This window comes from Carcharhinus amblyrhynchos, chromosome 22, assembly GCF_965287045.1.
Source record: "Carcharhinus amblyrhynchos chromosome 22, sCarAmb.v2.hapA, whole genome shotgun sequence".
Taxonomy (NCBI): domain Eukaryota; kingdom Metazoa; phylum Chordata; class Chondrichthyes; order Carcharhiniformes; family Carcharhinidae; genus Carcharhinus; species Carcharhinus amblyrhynchos.
Window position 1 is genome coordinate 22,320,711 of NC_137345.1, and position 24,366 is coordinate 22,345,076.

A 24,366-nucleotide genomic window follows, 5' to 3' on the forward strand; every position below is an offset into this window, starting at 1 on the left:
CCAAGGCAACTCACTGAGACAGAGGGATAATATGCAAACTCTGTATGATAACTCAAGTCGGGAATCGAATCCGAGTCCCTGACGCTGTCGAACAGCAGTGCTAACCACTGTGCCACTCTGCTTCTCAGGTTGACAGGCTGTAATCCCGTCCTTGTGAAGGGTATCACAAGGATTGGTGCATGGGCCCCAGCAATTCACATTCTATAGCCCAAAATCTTCCATCCTTGCTCACGACTGAGATTTTTCAGTGCCATTAGAGGACAATGGAGTTTTGGCTGGAACACCAAATTTTTCATTCTTGTTTGCAACAGGTCCTGTCATGGATGGGACCAGAGAATCCCACCCGATATCAATGATGTGGACGTGGGGATTCAAATGTAACATCTCTAACTTTGTGAAGATGAAACGAGGTGGAAGTGTGAGTTGTGGGGAGAATACAAAGGGACTTCAGAGGGATTTGGAGAGGCTAAGCAAGTGGGCAAAGATTTAGCAGATGGAATACAAAGCAGAGAAATGTGAAGTTATCCTCTTGGGCAGGTTATTTCCTAAATGGAGAGAGGCTGGGAAGTGTTGAACTTCAAAGAAGCTTGGATGTTCTTGTTCAAGAGTCAGAAAGCTGATGTGCAGGTACAGCAAGCAATTCAGAAAACAAATGGCAAGTTGGCCCTTATAACAAAAGGATTTGAATATAGGAGTAAAGTTGCCTTCCTGAAGTTATGTAGAGCTTTGTGAGAATGCAGCTGTTGTATGCAGCTTTGGTCTGTACCTAACAAAAGATATATTTGCCACAGAGGGAGTGCAGTGAAGAATCATCAAACAAACTCCTGGGACACAGGGATCGTCTTATGAGGAAAGATGAAATAGACTGGGCCTTTATCCTCTAGAGTTTAGAAGTACGAGAGATGATTTCATTCAAAGGTACAGGATCTCTGCAGGGCTCGATAGGATAGATGCAGGAAAGATGTTTCCCCTGGCTGGGGATTTCTGGTGCCGGGGACGCAGTCATACATTAAGGAGCAGGCCATTTAGGATTGAAATGAGAAGAATTTCTCCACTCAGAGGGTGGTGAATCTTTGGAATTGTCTGTCTCAGAGGCTCAGTCACTGAGTATTTTCAAAATTGAGATCGATAGATTTCTACATATCAAAAATATAAAGGAATGTGGAGATAATGGAGAAAAACACTGCTGAAGATGATGATCAGCCCAGGTGATTGGCACGGTGGCACAGTGGTTAGCATTGCTGCCTCACAGTGCCAGGAACCCAGGCTCAATTCCAGCCTTGGGAGACTGCCTGTGTAAAGTTTGCATGTTCTCCCCGTGTCTGCGTTGCTTTTCCTCCCACAGACCAAAAATGCGCAGGTTAGCTGGACTAGCCATTGCTAAATTGCCCCTTTGTGTCCAAAGATGTGCAGGTTAGCTGGATTGGTAGTAAATGCACGGGATTGTGGGGATAGGGTGAAGGATGGTGGGCCTGGGTAAGATGCTCTTTCCGAAAGTCTGTGCAGACTTGATGCACCAAATGGTCTCCTTCCGCACTGTAGGGATTCTATGATCTCATTGAATGACAGAGTGAGCCTGAAGGGCCAAATTGCTTATTTCTTAGGTTATGATCTTTCATGCACCTGCTTCTCCAATCTTTCAGTAGGCAGACCTTAACCATTGAGCAACATACGGCTAGCTATGAACTATTAAACTTCTTTGCTTTACAGATGGCAAGTGAATGCACGGAGTGATTGTTTAATCAAAACACAGTACTTCACTTAATTTCAAACTTTATCTCGAGAATATGTTATTCCCACTAGCAACTTCTCTGTAGTTCTGACCATCACTGTTCTGTACTGTTCTCCTAACTTACTTTCAGTTCAGAGTCAAGCCTTTTGGCTCTACAAGCCTGTGCCAATCATGATGCCCTAAATAAACTAAAAAAAAAATCCATCTATCCTTACTCAGTCTATCCGTCTATTTCCTCCCTATTCATGTACCCATTAAATGCCTCTTAATATGCATGTTTCCACCATCCCCTCTGGCAGCAAAGTTTGCCCTCACTTGATCACAATCTCTCACTAAACCTAACTAGACTTGACTTTTGTTGAAATGTTACTTACTTTCCTTTGTCATCTGTGCCCACAAGAGTTCAGGTCATTCCATTTATGATCCCATGGCAGTCCAAGGGAGAGAACTGGTCAGTTAATTCTGCAAGACAGTCCTGAAGAGTAGGCCTTTGCCACGTTACCCACAATGAGTTCACAGGCAAAACAGCGATTTCAATCTATTATTTGTTAATGCATACTGGATCCATCTGATAAAGATAATGGTGTTGTTGAGTCACCGATTCTTCATATGAACATCGAAAGAGGCCCTTGACACACTACTGTTCATCCTCTGTTTTGACAAGAGTGGAGGCACTTTGTGCACATAGGAAATGTGAACTTTTTATACTTTGTACGCGCATCTGAGAGTGTTTTGAATTTCTTTTTATGTTCATTTTGTATCTGTTCCTGATCAATGAAGGGCTAATTGCAGATGTGAGAGTACTGCCTGCATGGCTCAAGTTGATTAGACCCATATGTCTGAGCCGATTCTTTGTGTTAAGGATATACTTTTTGAGCCACAGCTACGAGTCGTGATTATGGCTCTTCATCACAACTGAAAATCAATGCAAGCACTGAAAGACAGATAACGATATCAGGATATGACAATACGGACTGAGCTCCTTGGGCCCAACTTTACCATTTTTGTTCTAAGTGCTGAGTCTCAGCGTAATGCAGAACCGACTTAGAAATCTGCTTTCAGGCACCCCCATACACACATAACCTGAAAAAAAAATCGCGGGTCCCATTTGCATTGTGGGTGGGGCTTAACGCGGCCAAAACAATTGGAGTTCTGAGCTGTGTATGCACAGTTAGAGAAAAAAATTGAAAAAGCGCGCCCAAGTTAGATCGCTCCCGGGCTGCAGAAAGCAGAGAAACCGAGAGCGAAAAGCGGGAGCGATGATCCCCACACACATCTCTGTCCCCTTTATCCACCCACTCCCCCCGCTAGTCACATACATCATTGTCCCCCTTATTCACCCTCCCCGCTACCCAGACCGATCGCCACTCCTGGCCCCCTCCCTGCCTCACTGATCACCTGCAGAGTGGCAGCGGACCCCCCTGCCCCCCCCACCAGAGATCCAATTGCCCTCCCCCACCACCAGAGATCCATTTGCCCCACCCCCAACCAGTGGGCGATCGGGCCTCCCCCCCAGAGATACATCTTACCCGCCTCTCTCCTCCTCCACCCCACCCCCCCCCCAACAACAGAGATACATCTTACCCACCTCCCCACAACCTCCCTCCCCAGACAACGATCTGGCCTCATTTCCCACCCCCCTCCCCCAGAGAATGGCCTGGCCTCACTCACCCCCCTCCGCAGACAATGATCTGGCCTCACTCGCCCCTCCCCCTCCAGGGAACGGTCTGGCCTCACTCATCACCACCCCCCCCAAGAGGAACTTCTGACCCGCTTCCTCCCCCCCTCCCCTCCTGACAATGATCGGTTACTCCCTCCCCCCACCAGAGATACATCTAACCCGCCTCCTCCTCCTCCTCCGCCACCTCCTGCGCCCCCACAACCAGACAACGATCTGGCCTCACTCCCCTCTCCCTCTCCCCCTCCCCAGCCAGTGAATGATCTGACCCGCCTCCCTCCTCCCCCCCCCCCCACCACCACCACTGATCTGAGTCAGAGAGCCATTGGAAGCTCTGAATGTGCTCTTCAGTAGCTGGAGTGCCCGATTCAGACTTCTATTCAACAAGCCCATTACAGCGCGGTTCCGGATTGGCAAACGCAGTGGTAAAGGGGGAAATGCTGATAAAGTTGGGTGGGCAGTTCACTAACTCAAATTAAATGCATGCAAATACATTTAAATCACCACTGCACCCGTTTTGGGCGCAAAAAGGATCGTCACCATTCCTGGGTTTCACTAAAGTGGCCATTTGCACGGATCGTATTAATGGCCTCACATCCGATTTTACCATGTTTTCGTGCCCAAAAACGGGCGTGACAGAATGGTAACATCGAACCCTTTGTCGCAGAGAAGGATAGGAATTAATTTGGAGAAGATTTTTTTTCCAATTTGATGATAGGGAGAGAAAGAAGAAGTCATCTGTCGCTACTAGACCAGTGCGGAACAAGAACTACCTGGACTAGGATATCAATGGCCTTCCTTTGTTAAGTATAACTTTTGTTGCTCAGTAAATGGTGTCAATGCACCAAATATCTCATCCAAAATTTGTTGTGTGGTCTTGAAACCTGTCTTGTATTTAATTTCATTTTAATATCACCCCCAACTTAAACCAAAAATCCTAAGTTATAAGGAACTGCAATTCCAAAACTTGACAGCCCTTTAGCAGTTGCTGAATAATTACACCTCATCTGATGCTGAGGGATTAAAAGCTCTCATGGAGCAAAACTCATAATTTCACCTGCTGAGCAACTGTTCCACCCCACTGTGAATAAAAAGAGAATCCTCAAAGTCAAACTAATACCCCCTCCTATTCCTGCTGCATTTTTCATCACATTCCTGTTTTCCCATCCATTGCTCGTCATCACAGTTTCATCCTTCCCCAAAATTCAGTCTAACCTGCACGCAGACATTCACAGCAATGATAACTTCAGACAAGTCATATTACAGAAATGAGAATTATAGCATTTGGTTAACTGTTGTAATACTCTCCAGAACTTATCAGCAACTAAGATTTAAAATTCATTGTTCTACATACACTACATTTGTTCACATTCGTCTAAACTTCCCACTGCCTCAGGAAAGCAGCCAGTATAACAAAGAATTCCACACATTCCAGACACTCTTCTACCTTCTTCCATCGGGAAAAAGAATGCAAACGTCTGAGAACATGTACCAACAGACTCAAGAACAGCTTCTTCCCTGCTGTCATCAGACTTTTGAATGGTCCTATCATATATTAAGCTGATCTTTCTCTTCACCCTACCTGCAACTGAAAAACTATATTCTGCACCCTCTCCTTTCCTTCTCCCTTATGTACTCTATGAATGATATGTTTTGTCTGTATAGTTTGCAAGAAATAATACTTTTCACTGTATCTCAATATATGTGACAATAATAAATCAAATCAGAACATACACTAAAACACCTTTACAACAAAAAAGACCAATTTGATCTCTGCCAAATTTCTCTTTTACATACCTCAAAAAGGCAACTGCTAGCCATATAAATACTTAGACCTCTCTTTTCTACACCCAATAGTGCATCCTGACACGCACAGTTGGTGAATATATATGGTCTAAGAAGCAGTTCAGACACTGACAGACTAGTTCATAAAGAGACCACTGTTAGTGCATTCTACCCCAAACCCCCAGGTTTACTTAAGAAAATTGGTCAAGTATAACCAATAGGATCCAATGAGTTCTCTGAATAAAGTTATCTTGGCAAATAAACATTGCAACTAGCGGTTTTTTTTTTAAAATAAGGAATTTGCAAGGTGAACCATCAACAAAGTCCTAAAAAATAAGATTGGATAATTAGTTCCTGCTTAAAAGTAGTGCTTGACTGTTTCACAGTGTCAGGGGAACAAGGAGAAGTGATCTTTGTACTACACTATTCTTGTTGTGTGCATTTTTTCATTCACTGGTTATATGTTATCAAGGAACTACCTATCATTTATCATGCTGTGATGGTTTCTCGTGCTGCTACAGAATACCTGGGAGCATTCTGAGCAGCACAGTGGGTTTCTGTACCTGCGAGTGTGCTATAGAATCCTCAGATTTACTTTCATCAAAGGACCACTCACCTCCATTTAACACAATAAATGGACGTAGCTTGAATTCAACAAATGATGCACTGGAAAATGAATGCCATTGCTTCAAACATATGACAGGGTAATATTAATCAAAAAACTCTTCATCTAAAAATATACAGGGTGCAATAGTTGATTTCTGTCTGAAGTAGCACCAAGTTGATTGAGTCGAGAAATATTGCCCACTTGGGATGACCAAAGTTTGGGTTTTCAAGTGAGTACCAAGCTGTGGCAAGATGTGGTGCCAGATTGGCACTCCTCTAACTTGCTGGTAGTGGCAAGGCAGGAACTCAGTTGCCTCCCACATGAAACCAGTAGGTCAGGACTGAGTTGGAAGCAAGGGGTGGCCATTAGACCAGAATATTTGTGTGGGGGTCAGGAGACCACATAAAATATTTTCTCCCCCCAAGGTATCTGAACTTTTCCTGAATCAATACATTAAGCCATTCACTGTCAGCTGTATGTGGCTTTCCATCTGCATCTGAAAGTTGGCAATGAGGCTCTTCAGCAAGTATAGGACAGTGAGTTCCACGCTTAATCAACCTCTGCTGATCCAATCAGAGAGGAGGGGGCAGCTCTTTCCTGACATGATCATTGGTTGTAACTACATTACTCATGGGGCTTGTAGCACTGTGCAACCACACAGTGAGTAAGGGCAATGTGGAGCCAGGAGGAGACCTGACCCGCAGTGCCTGATGGGGGTTGCAGTTCTGCCGTGGCACCCAGTACTTGGGAGCTCGAATCTGAGAAAGGGAGAGGCCAAGCGACTTTTATGTGGCCGAGGCTGGAATTGGAGTTGTGTACCCGTAAATCCCAATCCCGAGCGACGGTGACCAGGATTACAACTATTTAATGCCTTTTACTCCCATCCCACCCTCCCTCATCCCCCTCGCACACACCCATTCCCTCAGCACTCCTCCTCACATCCATTCCTCTCCGCTCACACCCAATCCCTCTCTTTCGCTCCACTATCCACCCTGAAACCACCAACCCCCTCGCCCGCATCCCCTTGTGGTGAAGGTGAAGGGTGGGGGAGGGGGTGGTTTCAGGGTGGTGGGAGCAAAAATAAAGCAACGCACAGAGCCCCACTAACCGTAAATCCACCTTTGCTCCAAGCTGAAATAGACCAGAGCACATCTCTCTCATTTACAACATGATTTAAAATTTACGGGATGGCCTTGATCATCAATAGCATGCCTCCCCCTCCAATATTTATTGCAAACCGCTGCCCCTCCCACCATGATTGTGTGATGAAAATAGGATGGCAAATAATTAAAAATAAGGCCTGTCATTTGAGAAATGTAAAAATACAGAGTGACACCATGTACTAAAATACTAGCTATATCCAGGAGGCATTTTGCAACCCTATTTTCTTTTGCGATAACGAAAGATTTTACTTACCCGACAATTGCCGAGTTCTTCAGCCGACAGAATGATTGCCCCACATTTCTTCCCTGGAATTCCGCTGGGAACAAATAACAAAAGATACATAAAAATCTCACGTATTTTAAAAGATTGATTGCTTTTAAATCCTTAGCAAATGGAAACAACAATTTGTGGCGAATACTCAGTATTAAGTGCAGCTTAAACTTATCTTAGAAGGATCAGAATGTCTTTTGGGGTTTATTTTCTCCCAGATGCAATTAGTAAAAAATGTAACTGAGAGAGTTTTTTCCTGCGACTTGATTTTGTCTATTTTTGCTAAGATTTGCAAATGAAAGAGAATAGTACAGTATAAAGGGGTGAGGCGGCGGGGAAACGTTGAGCAAATCTCTTTGCCAAAGTGTCTTGCGTGAGGATCTGCTGATGTATAAGCCTAAGCAATAGGCACTGAACATGTACAATTACAACATCAATGTTTGATAACAAATCAGGACAGCACGGTGGCACAGTGGTTAGCACTGCTGTCTCAATGCCAGGGACCCGGGTTCAATTCCAGCTTTGGGTGATTGACTGTGTGGTATTTGCACATTCTCCATCTAAGTGTGGGTTTCCACTGTGCACACCGGTTCCCTCCCACTGTCCAAGGATGCGCAGGTTAAATGGATTGTGGATGTTAAATTGCCCCTTTGTGTCCTGAGAGATGAGGGCAATTAGCCATGATAAATGTGCAGGTTACTTTTTTCTAAGCTTATTTATTATGTCAGAAGTAGGCTTGCATTGTAATGAAATTACTGTAACAATCCCTTTGTCATCACACTCTGGCACCTGTTCAGGTATACTGAAGGAGAATTTAGCATGGCGAATGTACCTAACCGGCATGTCTTTAGGATTGTGGGAGGAAACCGAAGCAAAATCACGCAGACAAGGGGAGAATGTGCATATTTTGCGATCCAAGCCAGGAATTGAAACCAGGTCCCTAGCGCTGGGAAGCAACAGTGCTAACCACTGTGCCACCCCACGGGGATATGCCAAAACGGTGCATACCTGATGGGCAAATGGCCTCCTTCTGCACTGTAGGGATTCTATGGTTCTAATTTCTTTTGGAAAACTTTATTATCTAGAGGGAAGTTCTATTTTAAAAGGATTATTCAGTTTATTTAATTTTTCCTTTTGTTATGATCGCTAGTCTGCTGGAGTATTGAGGTAGCTCCAGCATTTAGCAACTTCCTTCATGTTTGTCAGGAAGATGGATGGTGCTAATGGAAAACAACAGCAATTTTCTTCTCGTTTTCAGAGACAATAGTAATCATTGATGTGCCAAGTTTAGCACGGTTTGGCTGCAATGCAGACATTTTGCAGTTCCTAACAAGCGTATTTCAAAACGCCTTTGGGCTGGGGCAGATTGTTATTTCTTGTCACTATGGTGCCTGCTTTCATGGCTCCAGTAAATTAGACAGTACCACATAGTGTTCAGTCGTATCTTGGACAGCAGAACATTTTGTGTAGTGACTTCATGTTCATCGTCAAGTGAGGTAAATTTAATCAGGACATATTTCACTTGTTGCCCTTATGAATGGAAAGCCATTTCCAAGTATTATCTATGCTGAAATCATAAAGGAATATAGAGATATAGAAAATAGAAGCATGGGTAGGCCCTTTGAGCCTGCTCTGCTATTCATTACGAACATGGCTGATCATCAAATTCAATATCCTTATCCCATCTTCCCCGCATATCCCTTGATCCCTTTAGCCCCAGGCACTATATCCAATTTCATTTCTTGAAATCACACAAAAGGTTTGGCCTCAGCTACTTTCTGTGGTAGTGAATTCCACAGATTCACTGCCCTCTGGGTGAAGAAATTTCTCCTCATCTCAGTCCTAAAAGGTTTACCCCTTATCCTCAAACTATGACCCCTAGTTCTGGACTCCCCCACCATCGGGAACATTCTTTCTGAATCTATCCTGTCTAACCCCGTTAGAATAGAAACTAGAAGCTAGACATAGAAACTAGAATATAAAACACATTTATGATTTTGGTACAAGTGATAAAACATGGTGCTCACTACTGCAGACTCCAAATGTTCATTAGACAGCTATACTGTGGTTGTAATAACTTGATTACACAGTTAATACTGAAATAGCCCAACAGATAACCAGTTTTCTTTTTATTTGATGTATCGGCAGAGTTATATACACAGGCATTGCGATGTCACTTACTATTCATCTATCCATATGTTGCAAGTTTGAGACCTGAATATCACTGACTACAATAACTGCGGCAGTATCTCTATCTTCCATCTCTTACTGGCAAATGGGTTGATAAATAATATAACAGAAAAATGCTGCAACTTGTGTCTCACATAGCAGTGAATTATTAAGTTGTAGCAGCCTGGCTTTTTATTTTCCTTTTGTGTCAAATTTAATAAAAACTTTTCCTGCTCGCAAACCTCACCAATACGATGTACGCAATATGTACGTATGTGGGATGACAGCAAGACAATTCAACCAACCCCGGTTAATTTCCATGCATTCAGAAAAGCGACATGGCTTAAATTATATCTAGATTATACTAGTGTTACAGTACTCGGGTTAAATTTGGCACTCAAGGGTCAACATTCTGGAGACAGCATAACGTTCATCTTACCTGATGAGCTGGTGCTGACTGATTTTATGAGAGCAACTAATTTATTATTCGACTGTATAATTGACCCATGAGGGATGGGCTGTTTGCTTGGCAAACTTGCAGCAGCTAAAAGAGCTGCTGCTTACGCTCAAAAAATAATTTTATTGAAAAGGAGAAAATTAGAAACTGGGCTTCAGAAATGGAGGACAAAGGATAGAGATCACAGTGGCCCATTTGAACAGGGTGTTCTTGAGATGCTGCAGTGGAATTGTCAGGAAAGTAGCCTTCCTTGAGGATAAGGGCAGCATGGTAGCACAGTGGTTAGCACTGCTGCATCACTGCGCCAGGGACCCAGGTTCAATTCTGGCCTCGGGTCACTGTGTGGAGTTTGCACTTTGTCCCCGTGTCTGCGTGGGTTTCCTTGGGGACCTTCGGTTTCCTCCCACAGTCCAAAGCTGCATGGGTTAGGTTGATTGGCCATGCTAAATTGACCCTTGTGTCAGGAGGATTAGCAGGGTAAGTGCATGGGATTGTAGGAGTAGGGCCTGGGTGGGATTGTTGTCAGTGCAGACTTGCTGGGCCAGATGGCCTCTTTCTGTACTATAGGGATTCTATGATTCCTATCAAAGACAATGGCTGTGTTTTAATGATCCCATTGTTTGCAGGTATAATCCCGTATTAGCCCCTAAATCTCACAAATGGCCTAAGGTTTGATTTGCGCCAACAAGATCTCAGTTTGAGACCTTCCACACCCCTCCCCTGCCCATGAAATGATCAGATTCACATTCAAACAGGGCATGATCCAGATTTCACTAAATAATACACTAACATATATTTAGTGGGCTTGATGCCATAACTTTTGCCCACGCCTTACCTTCCTACCCACATGGGGTGATATCACGCCATTGAAAATCACTATTCAAAATCGGAAACCGTATGTCCGGGATATGGCCGGACAGTGCCTTGGTATTGACCCCTTGCACCCGATCCAGTGGGCGGGGTGCCATGATCTTAATGCTGTGATTGGGGTGACGGCATTGTCCCGAACTTAGTGTCGTGGTGGGTGAGGGTGTGGACTTGTGCTGCGACGCTTGGTGTGGTGGCCCCAGCATCTGTGGGGGAGGGGGTGGGAGGGGAGGCATTTCAATTTAACTCTGAGATTGGGGTGCTCTTTAAAAATGGCATCCTGATCTCAGAATCCCAGCTCTGCCAGAGTATTTAGCAACCATCCCCCCCGCCCCCAACCCCCTCCTCCCTCTCCGCCACAACCCCTTAGCTGGCTGTGTGATCCTTGCCAGCACTTTGCAATTACACAGATTGCTGCTTGATCTGGCAAGAAAAGGCATCTGTGAAGCCGGTGAGTTTCACACAGCTTTTCTTACTTGAGCTAGCACTTTGGGAATGTTGCACCCATTATCAGGAATACCTGTGAAAAGGTGGAGGGAATTAGTAACTGCTGTCATCACAGAGCAAATGAGGAAGAACTCTCAGAGAATATAAAGCTTGTCCATTCAAACTAAGTGATCCCACAGGGCAAAAAGCAGATGGAAATGAATTGACAGCTGTTTATACACCTCACCCAGTGACCAGTTCCATTGACTCTGTGCCATTTCACCTTGTTGCTTACCACAGGGAAAGTGCAGAGAGAAACCTGCTGGCAAGTAATACATTTATGTGGTAGATATCACCCATGGTCACTTGGAACGCTCCACTGCAGTAGAAATTCAAGACTGGCATCACCTCTGCAGCTACTATAACAGTCTTTGTTTATGGTTTCCTTGAAGCTTGGCTCCAGTTAACACAAAGATGATCCAAACCTGATGGCCAGACAAATAAATTCAGCTCTGAAATCTAGCCTCACTTGCACACTTCACAAACATTCTAGAAAAGTAATATCATCCCTGGGTACTTCCTTTTAAACAAAGGCTGAATCCTTGATTAGTTGGTGTTGTCAACTATGCCAGCTCTACATATTGTAATTGGGGAGGTAACAGCCACAGAACATAGGTCATCCCTCTTAACTCCATTCGTTACACCTCTCTACCACTGAGAATTAGATGCTCCCCATCCTGAAATGTGATGGACTGTGAGATGTAAAAAAGTTATAGTTGAAGTTTATTTATTAGTTACAAGTAAGGCTTACGTTAACACTGCAATGAACTTACTGTGAAATTCCCCAGTTGCCACATACCGGTGTCTGTTTCGGTCAATGCACCTAACCAGCACATCTTTCAGACCATGGGAGGAAACCCACACAGACACGGGGAGAATGTGCAAACTCCACATAGATAGTGACCCAAGTCAGGAATTGTAAGATGTAGTGCTTTTGGGGTTGAAATCAGTCTGATCGATAGCCGAACACTAATTCTTGTCCTCCTCGCAGGTGAAAATGCAATGTCCTGCTCTCCCTAATTTTGGGAGCAATGTATTTTGGTTTGATTTGATTTACTTTAGTCACGTATTGAGATACAGTGAAAAGTATTGTTTCTTGCAAGCTATACAGGCAAAACATAGAGTACATAGGGGAGAAGGAAAGGAGAGGGTGCAGAGTTACAATTTTAAAAGCACAGAACGAGAGTAAAAGATAGAATCAGAGGGTATGCTGAGGACAACTCGCAAGAAGCCGCCTCACTCCGGCCCTATCTTTATTAGACCCTCAATACACAGTGCAGTAATGGAGAGAATCTGACCAACTCTGGAGTTAGAATCCCACTTCTGAAATTGTCGAATATTTGCTCTTCCATACGATGCTTGAGTGCAAACTCTCACTTAATTGAACAGATTTGTAAAATCTTATCATTCTTTAGCATGTTTCCCCGCTGTAAACTGATAGATGGACATGTGTTTAGTGTTTCCTCAATTCTTGCTCAGAAGTTTATTTATAGGCGCACGCCAGTCAACATTACTCTTCATAAATACATGTCATCGCAATTTCTGTCAGGAAAGGATCAGAGGTGTACTCAATCTGGGAGTTTGTAGGATATAGGTTTCTTCAGTACATTACAGCATGTCACACAATACGGATGTTACAATTTATTAATGGGAAATAAGCAACTGGCATCTTATGAATCGATATCCAGCAAATTCCTATTCCCCAGCCTCAATGAAAAAGTAATAGGTTGGCTCAGTTTCAAGTCACCTAGTGATGTGGTGATAGATCATGATTTAGGAAAGGCAGGAGAATTGTTTTTTGCTATCATGATAAATTGTAGCCAATAAAATATACACTGTTAAGATGTTCATAATAACTCTTTATCTGGTCGAAGCAGGTGATCCTTTGTATAAGACAAATCACTCACTTTGGTCCCAATTTAACCTGAACACAGCAGGTTTCAGGAGAAAATCTTCGAGATTTGCAAACAACTGAAAGCCTTCAAACCATGGGATTGAATATATTATCAGTCTAAAAATAGCATAGACAATCAACACTCCAGTCATACAAACAGGAGATTTTCGCTTGCAAGAGATCAGTGCCAGACAAAGATTGGCTGATAGGATACTTTCCCCTGCACCGACCCCCCTCCCTCACCACACCGCCCCCCGCCCCAAAAGAAAATGATTCACAAGGCAAAGAATGTTAATGCTAGGAAATGGGACATTTAGCAACACCACAGGCTGCATACGGTGCATTCATCCACTCTGACCTAACAGTCTGACTCAAGGTTAACCTCCCAGAGCATTCACTAATGCGTTTTCATTCAACTCAGCAGTTTTCACTGTGACCTCTGTGGATAGAATAACCATGTCAGCTTGCATTTTCATAGCACTTGAACAAAGCTTCATAAAGTGTGATCCAACAAAATTTGACATTAGGAGAGTTGACTAAAAGTTTGATCAAAGAGGTATCTTTCAAACAGCTTCTTAAACAATGAGAGAGGGATAGAGGAGCAGGAAGGTTTAGGGAGGGAAATTCAGAGCTTAGGGCCCAGGCATTCTGAAGGCATCATCATCAACAGTGGAGCAATTAGGGATGTTCAAGGGACCAGAAGAATTGGAGAAGTGCAGATATCTTGTGGATTTAGGGGTGACATTTGCAGGGTTGGAGATTAGTGTGAAAGAGAAGGATAAGTCCACACAGAGGGATCTGAAAATATGGGTAACAATTTTAAGATTGAATCGTTTGATGGACTGGAAACCAATTAGATCACTGACCACAGAGATGATGGGTGGACTGCACTTGATGCGAGTTAGCATACAGCAGCAAGATTTTCAACAAGAATTAGTTAATAGAGGGTGGAAAATGGAGGGTGGAATGGGAGATAGCTATTGTTTCAGAGATGGAAGCAAACAATCTTGGTGATGGAGTCGATATGTAAGTGGAAGCTCATTTAGGGGTCAACTAGGTCACTACAAGCCCATCTGGTTCACCCTCAGACAAAGGGTTGGGATCAGTGGCTTTGGAACTGAGTTTGTGGCAGGAAACATAGAAAACAGATGCAGAAATAGATCATTTGGCCTTTCGAGCCTGCTCTGCTATTCATTTTGATCATGGCTGATCAATAAATTTAATATCCTGACCCTACCTCCTCCCCTATTCCTTGATCCCTTTAGCCTCAAGAGCTATATCTAATTTCTTTTTGAAATTACAATGTAAACAAAAACCATATGACATACCCTCAATAGGCAGTATGGTGGCACAGTGGTTAGCACTGCTGCCTCATAGCACCAGCGACCCGGTTCAATTCCAGCTTGGGTCATGCCTGTGTAGAGTTTGCACATTCTCCCTAGATCTAGGTGGGTTTCCACCAGGTGCTCCGGTTTCCTCCTACAGTCCAAAGATGTGCGGGTTAGGTTTGACTGATCATACTAAATTGGGTAAGAAGTCTCACAACACCAGGTTAAAGTCCAACAGGTTTATTTGGTAGCAAAAGCCATTAGCTTTCAGAGTGGTGCCCCTTTGTCAGGTGAGTAGGAGTTCTATTCACAAGCAGGGCATATAAAGACTCAAACTCAATTTACAAAATATTACCAAGCTGCCAAATAAACCTGTTGGACTTTAACCTGGTGTTGTGAGACTTCTTACTGTGTCTACCAATGCCGGCATCTCCACGTCATACTAAATTGACCCTAATATCAAGGGGACTACCAGGTTAAACATGTGGGGTTATGGGAATTGGTGGGATTATGGTCTCTGCAGATTCAGTGGGCCAAATGGCTTCCTTCTGCACTGTGGGGATTCTATATTTAACTGGGAGAAATTGCTACTCGTTCAGAACATTCAATTTAAAAAAAATCAAATTAGACAGCCATAAAGAGATTTTTTTTCCTGCTGTCAGCAGTGGCTATAGTAACAGTGAAATGACAGCATGCTTACCATCGTGCTGCCCGATCTCCTGCAGAACAAAACAAAATAGTGGCAGCTATTACAATAGGGAACATAAATAAGCCAAAGAACAGTAAGGTTGATTTCTTAATGAGATATTGTACCTGCACTAGCAATCATTATAGCATCACAATCTGGCATTATGCTGAGTATTTTGTATAATAGAATACATTTGTAGCAAAGAAGTTTATTGTGCAGCAACAGGGGACAGAAGGATTGCCTACATTACTGGATCAAACCACTAATCATGTTCTTCAATTAGTCCCTTCTCCTCAGTTCCTAGAGTACAGGGGCTGAATCCATTATTGCATCATTTTCTTTCAACGTTTCCATAGAATCCCTACAGTGCAGGAGGAGGCCATTTGGCCCACCTAGTCTGCACCGACCTCAATTCCACCCAGGCCCTATTCCCATAACCGCAATGCATCCCTTCAAAGATTGCGAAAGGCTCCAGCGTGAGCAGGCTCCATGCTGCATAAGGACATTTTGAAAGGTTGATCATTTGACACCATCTCAGCAGGGTTTGCTCAATCTTCAATTCAGTTGCGAGTACAGCACTGAGCAAATCAGAATGTTACTGACAAATTAACCATGTATCAATTAGATCAATAAAATATTGACCGTGACTAAAACCAGAGAATTTGAGCGAGAGAAAATTGTGGTTGACAAAGCAGCACCTTCAGCAACGTGCCCCATTGTAGGAGCTGAGAAAAAAGGTAAATACTTCAGAATTACCACAGTGCTGACAATAAGGCTGAGGCTATATGTCAGGAATCTGAATTACGAGGAAATGGTGTAGAAACGGCTCAGATGACTTGTTTCTAGGCTGAAAAACTAATGGAAGATCCATCTTGGTCTTCTCCAAGTGATGCTAGTGTTACAGAGACCAGTCTTCAAACAACATTCCTCCTGTAGTATTGAAGACTTGTTCTCCAATACCAGCAGTGTTCTTAGCTATATTATTCCATAGCAACTACTGTTGCAACACAGCTACAATGTTGGCATCTACCCAACAAAGTGAAATATTTTCAAGGTATGTCCAGTCCACGAAAAGCAGAACAAATCCAGCCAATTATTGTCCCAACTGCCCACTTTTAATCATCAAAGTTACAGAACTATCAGTGATAATGCTATCAAACAATGCTTACTCATCAATAACCTGCTCACCAATTCTCAGTTGGACCATTCAACTTCAGACCTCAGGACAATCTCCACCAAAAGTGACCAAAAGAGCTAAATTCTGATGGTGAGGTAGAAGCCACCATCCTTGATATCAAGATAGCATTTAATTGACCAAGTGTGGCATCAAATGGTCATAGTAAAAATTGAAGTCAATTCTCTCTCTACTAGAATCTCGTAGTTTGAATCATGCTTCATCCAAAGTTACTCATGTTTTCATAGTGAAAAAATTACAACAACTTACTATAATTCCAAACAGTAATAAGATTGTTGCATTGGCAATTCAGATGCAACTATAGAAATCACACTCTAATGAGGTGTGAACACCTGACTTGCCTGAAATCAACAGAGTTTTAAAATCATTAAATACAGGGGATTACTACATCATCATTTGTCTCCCCCCACCACCCCACCCACACACACACACAGCAGTAAAATATGTTATTGAACTGCATGAAACAATTGTCATGATTGATGCACTGCGAGTGGCACCCTGGAGTTGACTTCTGTGTTACTGGAAAGCAGTTAGTGCAATGTTTAGGGCAGCATGGTGGCACGGTGGTTAGCACTGCTGCCTCACAGCATCAGGGACCCAGGTTCAATTCCAGCCTCGGGTCATTGCCCTGTGTGGAGTTTGCACATTCTCTCTGTGTCGGTGCAGGTTTCCTCTGGGTGCTCGGGTTTCTCCCCACAGTTCAAATATTTGTGGGTTAGGTGGAGTGGCCATGCTAAATTGCCCCTTAGTGTCAGGAGGATTAGCAGGGTAAATACATGGGGTTACGAGGATAAGGCCTGGGTGGAATTATGGACGGACTCAATGGGCCAAATGGCTTCCTTCTACACAGTAGGGATTCTATGGTTCAATATGGGCAGCTTCCCAGGATACGTGAGAATAGTGCAAGTGGTTGCAAGTGTTAGAATAGAGGTGCCAGATGTAGAATCAAACCTAGCATGAGGACCACAATATTTAATACAGATTCACATTCACACAAGTTAAAAATCAAATCACAACCTTGTTCTTTGCATGAAATGAATTCCATCATTTGACAAACATAACTTTGTGATAAAAGTAACTCTTGGTCATTCAAAGTCTCATTAACATTAAAATAATTTTCTTGATATGAATGCCACAAGCCTATATACCGTGTCACACTTCCATTGGTGTGATTTTTTTTGATTTTGCTACTAGGCAAGTGAAAGTAAAAGGTTAAATAAGAAAGCAATGTTACACAAAGGACTTTATCAAAGTGTTCAAAAGCCATTTGGCCAATCAAATCCAATCTATTTTGGACAAAAGGCTGTAAGATGCATCATTGAGATTTTCTTTAAAATGATTTTATTTATACTAAGTTTATAGAGGTTGTGTGCTACTGTCAAAGATCTTTGGGTACCAGCAACCTTACGCACATTTAATCGACTCTGAATGCAAACAGCGCTGGACACCATGCATCCAGTGCAAGAACATAAATTACTTGTACACAAGGAGAACCCCTTCACTCCATTGAAATGGTTGGGGTGGTTCTGACGTCACAGAAACAACTCATTAGTTATATCAATTACAACAAATCCCAGAACAAACATTTTGTTCACATCTTTCATTGATATACATATTTGCCAATTAAATCCTGACTTTTCAACCTTTCCCATTTGATGAAAAAGTGACTTCTGCTAATCCTTCACTTGCAATAGCATATCCCCATATCTCACCTTTGGTATTTGTTATGGAAAATCTAGTCTTGCTCATCCTCCAGTGAATATTATGAAGCTAATGCAAGTGAAAGACTATCCTGAAAGCAGACTGACTTGTCTGCTTGAAGGTCCACAACTGATAACATTCTCACAAACAAGGCATGATTTTTTTAAAAATCCGAGCACTTTAACTTCCACACTACTGATTGTCAAATGATTTGAATGCTTTTGCATTTAGTTGGTCTTTTAAACCAAACATTATAGTCATGTAACAGTTTACTTTTTGACAAATGCACACAAAAAGAGTAGGGGTAAGGGTTAAGGGCCTTTTGTCTTTTTCCTTCACAAGATATACTGTACCCAGGGAGTAGGGGGGAGGGGGGAAGGAGGAGGGGACCTGCTTACAGACCTATGTAACCACAATTGAGAATTGTGCAAGAGTGACTATGATGACTCACTCAATGTTTTTCAATCTTTCCCAGTAAAACAATCTATAGTGGCAGGGGATGTGGTTTGACAAATGGATGGTGAAGACTTGGTGCTAGTGGATCATGTCACACAGTGGCATGTCCAACAGGAATCCCAACATGCTGTACTTCCAAGTCACTCGCCAGAGCAAAATATTCCTAAATACAACCAGACAAGAAAATCACATATGCCTTGCAGTTTTATAAAATGAGTCAAATTGTTAACAAGTGGTTTCATTTTTAGTCACCAATTTGTTCAATAAACAGTTGCATTTTCATACGGGTTACAAGACCACTATGCCTTTAATCTATATGGGTACCCATGCCTTTATTACATTCAACTAAATAAAAATACACCATCTTTCTAACATTTTGTATTCTAAATTTTAATGACAAATATATATCCATTGTTAAACACTGAGGATAGCATAGCTGTCACATGATATAACTGTGTATATGTGATCATGTGTAAATGAGACCTACAACTATTTAGTGACAGGTAGATTAAAATGCAGTTGTTCAATATCACTTAAGTTGTGCTTGACATCTCTTCAGTCTGAGCTATTATTGTGCAACCGTTGGTAGCTTGTCATAGTCTATTACTGGCAAAGACCTCCTATCTGCATGAATATTTGCATCTGTACGAGTGACAATTAAATAACGATATGTTTGTAAGTGTAAGGAGTCAAGTGCAGGTGACTTAAATCATTTCAAATTCAAAATCTATATTGCAATATTGACTTGAACTCTGGGCAAAGTGGGGGCATTGACACCAGGAAATAAGAGGGCCACAACTTGGGATGGAACTTTGATCCACTGGGTTTCCAGAATGCAGAATAATGCAGCCCATATTTGGTTCAGGGATGGAAGAGACAAGTCTCCCTCCAGTGCCCAGACATCTCAAACTATTTTGGGGACATGTCTATGAAGTTTCCAGATGACCCCAGGAATTCTATCCATTGGGCTCTCATCTGAGTCATCAAGCTGTCATCAATTCTGTTGCAATCTTAAGGAAGGGCCCCCCAGGTATTCCCAAGAACAAAATAATTAATCCCGAGAGGATCAAACACTTTCAAAAACATGTCCATTTGATTGTGTAGGAGCAGAAGAAAAATGCCCTGCGTTATTTCTTCCACTCTTCCCAGGCTCCAAGTTCCTCTCATCAAAAGGCCACACTCTACGTGACTGAAATAATAGGATAGATTTAGCCTGGCTCAGCCCAGTTATGAAGTGAACACCGTACTTGAGATTTGAGTTGGACCCAAGTGTTGGAAACCTTACACCTGTCACGTTTCCTTTACTATAATACCATCAATGGCATTGGGATGTACAATGGCAAGTGTAGAAATTTTCATTATAAATGTGAACTTTGGAATTAATAATGTAAATATGGACAGATGATGTAATTTCAAAGCGGGCACTGAATTACACCTGAACACCCTTGTCCAATTTATTTCCCCATTCATGAACCTCATTTCATTTGACAGCAACTGTCACCACCACCAGGGTAATCCTTTTCCCCCCAAAAATAGTTTGCTTATTCAAGTAGATAAATGAGGATTGAACTATTTTTCCCCAATAGCAGTGGGTTGCAATGGTCCAAAACTTGCACTCACATCCCCGTATTCATCTCCAACTCATTTCAGACAGGATTCTTGGCGCGATTCTAGCCATCAATAGAAACACTGGTGTTGCTGAGAAAGAGATAAAATGCTGCAGATGCTGGAATCTGAAACAAAAACAGAAAATGCTGGAAAACCTTAGCAGGTCTGGCAGCATCTGTGGAGAGAGAATAGAACCAAAGTTTGGAGTCTGAATGAACCCTTTGTCAGAACTGGTGTTGCTGAGGTGGGTCTGACTGGATGGGAAAGGGGGCTTCAGCACTAAGTAGTGAGGCCCTAAGCGAGAACCCCTGGGTACAAGATACTATTTGCAAATGATGGACAGAGAAGCAGCAACCAGTAGCAGTCCTGATCAGGCAAAGAAAACCCCGTACGTGGCAGTGAGATTGCAGTAGGACTTGACTTCTGGAGCTTTTGTTTAAAACATATTTTCTTGCAATCCCACCAATTGTGAAAGATAATTCCATCCCCTGCTTCCATTTCAGTTTTAAGCTTCCCAGGTAAAAACATAATATGATTAGATGCTAAATAAAGCTGACTAACCACAGAAAATCATCTCTAAATTACTGTCAAATTCGGACCAATTTCATGATAAGGGCCCACCATTCTTTAGAAAGTATGGAAGGTTCAGAATATTCAAATCTGTCTCAGGTGGGGGCCCTTGAATCTATTTGACCTCGATTAAGAAGCAAAAGGGCAGGGCGGAACGGTACCACCTCACCCGCCACAGAATCAGCTCGGGTGAAGGTCCGACAATGGGAATCTCTGTTGACTTCAGGTGGGAATTTCTGGTCTCACCCTGTGTGCTTATTTGCAGTTGCACTGGCTGCTCACATTCCATTACCAAATTAAACTCTTCATTCATTAAATCTTTCTTCTGCTGGAAGAACCCAAAATAAGAGAGTTCAATCTTAAACTCAAAGTCAGGATATTCAGGAAGTGTTTTTTTTTCACATAAAAGGTAGGAAAAATCTCTTCTAAAGGCAGGGGTTGCTGGGCTAATCTGAATTTTCAAGATTCTAGATTCAAGATTACCTTCCTTCGGCAAATCCAACAAAAGGTATGGATGGAAGGCAGGTAAATGGAGTGAAGATACATTTTTGTCATCATCTATTTTACTGGTGAAACAGACTTGAATGGCCTACACCTGGTCCTCTGAGCATAATATTCCACTCCAGGTCCATTGGTAGGAGCAGGAAGCTGGATTGCTATCAGCTGCCATGCAGGATGGAGCCTGGCGAACCATGTCCTGTTCACCTGATCAATTATGCAGCCGGGAGGTGATGGGCAGGATGTCACATACCCTGTCATCATGTCCGGGTGCCATGTTTAAAAGGCACCCAGACAGCCAGAGATTCAGCACTTCAGGGCAACAAGAAAGCATGGTTCAGCCATGCCTCCCTGGAGACTCTCACTTGGGTTATGGAGCACAGGAGATCGACATCCTTTTTCCACTGTATGGGAACAGAAGGCCCACCCAGCTCACCACACCAGCCTGGGCGAAGGTCAGCGTGGTGGTAAAGTGAATAGGGCTGCAACATCCTACAGTGTAAGGAATGCGTGAATGATTTAGTTGACAGCCCCAGGATAGGTTTCTTATACTCACCTCATAATTGTCTGAATCTGACAGGGGACTTGGACATCAATGGCAAGACAAGCATCTTTGTTGCCTATCCCTGAAAGCCCTTCAGAAGGTGCTGGACTCATTGACCCACTGCAATACATGTGGTCGGAGTGTAGGAAGGCAACTGCAGGTTGCTGACCCATTTACAATGAAGGCACAGCTATTGTGCATGCATACTGGTGAGGGGGTAGTGGGCATCTTGCAGATGCCATGTCTCTGCTGCCCTTGTCCTTCTAACTGCTAGAGCTTGTGGATTTGGAGGAGGCTGCCAAAGTAACCTTGGAGACAAGCAGCAGCGCATTGTTCACAGCACACATAGCTGCCAGTGAATTGAATGTTGAGGTGTTACATGGAATGTCAGTCAAGGGGCCTGCGTAGTCCTGGATAATCTCTAGCTTCCTGAAGCTATTGGAGTGACACCTATGCAGACAAGAGGAAAATATTCCCTCAAACTCCTCACAAGTTCCTTGTACACGTGGACAGACACTGGGGAGTCACAATATCAATAGCAGCATTGCAAGGTGCTTCTCTTCTGTACCTGCTCCTAAATAAGAAGTGCGCACAATCCATCTGTCTATCTTTACGCAGGAGAAGACCACATCTACAGTAATTGTGTAAGGGAGAAGATGGGAGGGAGCATGCCTGACATCTGACCCTCACAATATGAGGAGCAGACTACTGAGCTGGGAGGGGGAGGATCTTGACTGTGCCTTTGCGGACAATGAGGTAGGCTGCCCCCAAGCATCCGATGGTGGGGGAGTCCAGTACGGGGGTCACAGTCTGAGGATTCAGGGTAGACCCTTTAGGACAGAGGTGAGGAGACATTTCTTCACCCAAAGCGTGGTGAGTCTGTGGAAGTAGTTGATGCCAAAATATTGAATGTATTTAAGAGGCAGCTGGAAAAAGAGTGAATGGGATCAAAGTTTATGGGGAAAAAGCAGGATTAGGCTATTGAATTGAATGATCAGCCATGATCTAATGAATGGTGGAGCAGGTTCAAAGGGCCAAATGGCCTCCTCTTGCTCCTATTTTTTATGTTTCGATGAAGAAGCATGCTTAACTTCTGCAAATTAGAAGCTGAAGGTGAGGTCCTGAGCAATGTTGGAGGAGATCACTCAATATTTATTTTCATTCAGTTGTCAGTAAGTGGAAGAGACCCAACTCCCCCATGTAAACTCAGCCCGAGCCCACAGGAGACCTCGGAAGAAGATAACTTCTTACATGTATCATGGCTAGGATGGGAATAGAGGGATATGGTTCCCGGAAGGGTAACGGTTTTAGTTCAGTCGGGCAGCAAGATCGGTGCAGACTTGGAGGGTGGAAGGGCCTGTTCCTGTGCTGTAATTTTTTTTTGTTCTTTGTACTCTGGTGATTACCTCACAGACATGTGTTCACAGCAGGAGGAGGCAGCCAAGGCCCCAGCACTCAGGAGTTTCCTGGGGAAGAGGCCCCTGCTGGGTTTGAGTTAAATGATGAGTGTCTGGGAGCAAGCATGGAGAAAGTGCTGGAGTATCTTCAAGATGCAGTTAACAACAGGCAGAGGCATCCAAGACCCTCAACAGAGTGGCAGATGAGGCAGAGGAATGATAATAACGGCTCTGACATGTGAATGCATCGAAATCTCCATGGGGAGGATGCCATGGGAAAACTAGTCTGACCGAACTAATCGTTGCTGCCAGAGAGATGCTCAGATGTGCTTTCCATCACTGCAGCGATGGATGAGCTTTTGGGGTATCTACATGAGAGGGCAATGGGACATCTTGACCTCCCTCCAGTTGCCCCTTCTCCTCCTATCGCAAATCTCGAGGAACATGAAAAGGATGAGCCAGCCTTTACTGTTTCAAGTGGGTAAGTTACTAATAATCAGATATACATTCTAGAACTAAAAGGAGCAAAGAACAGCACAAAAACCAGATCACAGGATGGAAGAATGGGAGTGGCCCCATAAGACAGAAGGGAAAAAGGAGGGGGACTGGGGAAGGTGCCATTCGGAGGAAACATCGAGAGGGGGAGACCACTGGCAAGAGCCATCAAGGAGAGAAACCATCTACAAGGTGCACTGCAACAACTGACCAAGACTTCTCTGACCTTCCAAACCTGCAATCTCTACCACATAGGAATACACGGAAAGCAGATACATGATAACAACACCACCAGTAAGTTCCATCCCAAGCCACACACCATGCTGACTTGGAAATAAATCACCATTCCTTTACTGTTGTTGGACCAGCATACTGGAACTCTCTTCCTAATATCACTGTGGGTGTGCCTACATTGCATGGACTTCAGCAGTTCAAGAAGCCATCTTCTCACGGACAATAAGGGATAGGCAATAAATGCTGTCCTGGCCAGTGACAACTACACTGCATGAGCAGATAAAGAAAATTATTTCAAATAAAAAGTTTCCAGAGACTATCACCTGTAGTTTAGAATGTGCAATTATTGTTGGATTGGGAAACTCTCTGTACTTTTCTGATGATATGTGTGAAAGTTACATTGGATTTTTTGCCAAACCAACACTACATTTATGTTTTAGGCCTTCAAGAAACATTTTTGAAAGACCGACATGAACTTGATATATTTGCTACACTGCAAGGAAAAAGTCTTTATTTTCTCCCAGTCTTTTCTTTCTCCTACAA

The 24,366-nt window shown here is 43.2% G+C and overlaps 1 protein-coding gene across 4 annotated transcripts in view; it reads right to left on the reverse strand.

Annotated features, from left to right (window-relative positions):
• The window catches only part of cpne5b (copine Vb), a 602,363-nt gene that overhangs the window by 324,054 nt on the left and 253,943 nt on the right, over window positions 1–24,366 (reverse strand). For all 4 annotated transcript variants that reach the window (XM_080209682.1, XM_080209679.1, XM_080209680.1 and 1 more), the window contains one exon: window positions 7,219–7,282. In XM_080209682.1, the coding sequence (XP_080065808.1) occupies window positions 7,219–7,282 (64 nt within the window). The remainder of the gene's footprint in view (window positions 1–7,218; window positions 7,283–24,366) is intronic.